Source organism: Terrapene carolina, unplaced genomic scaffold, assembly GCF_002925995.2.
Source record: "Terrapene carolina triunguis isolate 2854851 unplaced genomic scaffold, T_m_triunguis-2.0 Scaffold461, whole genome shotgun sequence".
In the NCBI taxonomy this organism is placed as follows: domain Eukaryota; kingdom Metazoa; phylum Chordata; order Testudines; family Emydidae; genus Terrapene; species Terrapene triunguis.
The window spans coordinates 289,790-291,475 of NW_020664812.1; the positions used below are offsets into that span (position 1 = coordinate 289,790).

Here is a 1,686-nt window from a genome sequence, read left to right on the forward strand (position 1 = left end):
ACTGCAATGACGCTGGAGGCGGGGCGTCCACACTGCAATGACGCTGGGGGCGGGGAGGAGCCACACTGCATGATGCTGGAGGCGGGGCGTCCACACTGCAATGACGCTGGAGGCGGGGCATCCACATTGCAATCAATTCTAGGGGCGGAGCATCCAGCCTGCTATTGGTTTAGGAGAATTGTGGGGCCACAGTAATTGACTTTAAGAGTCAGATTTGGTGGGGGTGGAAAGAAGCGAATTGGTCTGGAGGAGGGGCAAAAGGGAGGGCTGTTTTGGGGATGCAGGTGGGAGAGATTGGGGAGGTCAAGGGGTGTTTCTTCAGAACCCTGAGATTGTGGCTTGGGGGCAGAGAGGCTGGGGGCTGGGGCTTAGGATGGGGGAGACATTTCAATGTTTCCTAAGCGATTTGCCACCACCACTGAATTTCAGCTCGAGGGGATATTTCAAAATTTTGGTTTTCGTGGCAACAAATATTTGAGATTTCCTGCCAGGAAGAAAATTCCCAACTTGCTGCAGCCGTACGGCGAGGGAGGAACGTGGTGGGAAGGTGACACAAAGGAACGTGGCGGTGCCAGATCACGACCGTCTTCTCCTGGGCGACGCTTTGCCAGAGGGACCCGGGTGGTGTTGGGGCTCAGCCAGGGAGTGGCTTGCGGGAGGCACAGGAGAGGACGCGATAGCTGGGGCTGTGAGCACGGGCAGGGCTGTGGGCATAGCCAGTGCCACGGGAGGAGCAGGGGCAAAGCAGTTGTGGGTGGAAAGGAGGAATCCCTGCTCCCCTGAATGATGCCCATTTGATCCCCCACTTAGTGACTTGGCAGAGAGACCGGCTTCAATACAGTCCTTTAGCAGGATGGCTATGGAGCTGCTGAACATCGTGTTGCTGCTAGTGCCAGCAGGTAGGAGGGAGTGTGTGTGTGTGTGTGTGTGTCCCTGCTGGAGGGGATGAGCCCTGGTGTGTGTGTGTGTGTGTGTGTGTGTCTGTGTGTGTCTGTGTGTGTGTGTGTCCGTCCCTGCTGCCCCCTGCTGGAGGGGATGAGCCCTGCTCTGTGTGTGTGTGTGTGTGTGTGTGTGTGTCCCTGCTGCCCCCTGCTGGAGGGGATGAGCCCTGCTCTGTGTGTGTGTGTGTGTGTGTGTGTGTAGTACTCTTCAGCCCTCCTTTGCTTGCATTTATCATGTGGGCCAATTCCCCCTCACTCCCCTTGGAGTAAATCAGGAGTAACTCCACTGCAGTCAATGGGGCTGGCTCATTATAAAACTGGTGTGAGACTAGAACCAGGCCCTTGGTTTTTATTTGCAACTGTCTCCACACACACACACACACACACACACACACACACCCCTCTACCTCCCCCGGCTCCAGCGTTGCAGTGCTGTGTGTTGCTCTTCCCTTGCAGTGATCGCACAGACGGACACGCGGATTGTCGGGGGCTACCCCTGTGAGAAAGCCCAGCCCTGGCAGGCCGCGATCTTCGATTTAAACGGGCTGTACTGCGGAGGGGTGCTCATCAACAAGGACTGGGTGATGACGGCTGCTCACTGCAGACTGCCTGGGTAGGTCTGGTCTGGGGGAGGGGTGTCCCTGCTGACCCCTGCTGGAGGGGATGAGCCCTGCTCTGTGTACAGAGCCTGGGACAACGGGGCCCTGATCTCGGTCGGGGTCTGTGCAGCGCCCGGCACGACGGG

The 1,686-nt window shown here is 57.8% G+C and overlaps 1 protein-coding gene across 1 annotated transcript in view; it reads left to right on the forward strand.

Annotated features, from left to right (window-relative positions):
• Positions 1-853: 853 nt before the first annotated feature.
• The window catches only part of LOC112125211 (trypsin-like), a 4,138-nt gene continuing 3,305 nt past the window's right edge, over positions 854-1,686 (forward strand). The window contains exons 1-2 of the mRNA XM_026658536.1: positions 854-899; positions 1,398-1,554. Coding sequence (XP_026514321.1) covers positions 854-899; positions 1,398-1,554 — 203 coding nt within the window. The remainder of the gene's footprint in view (positions 900-1,397; positions 1,555-1,686) is intronic.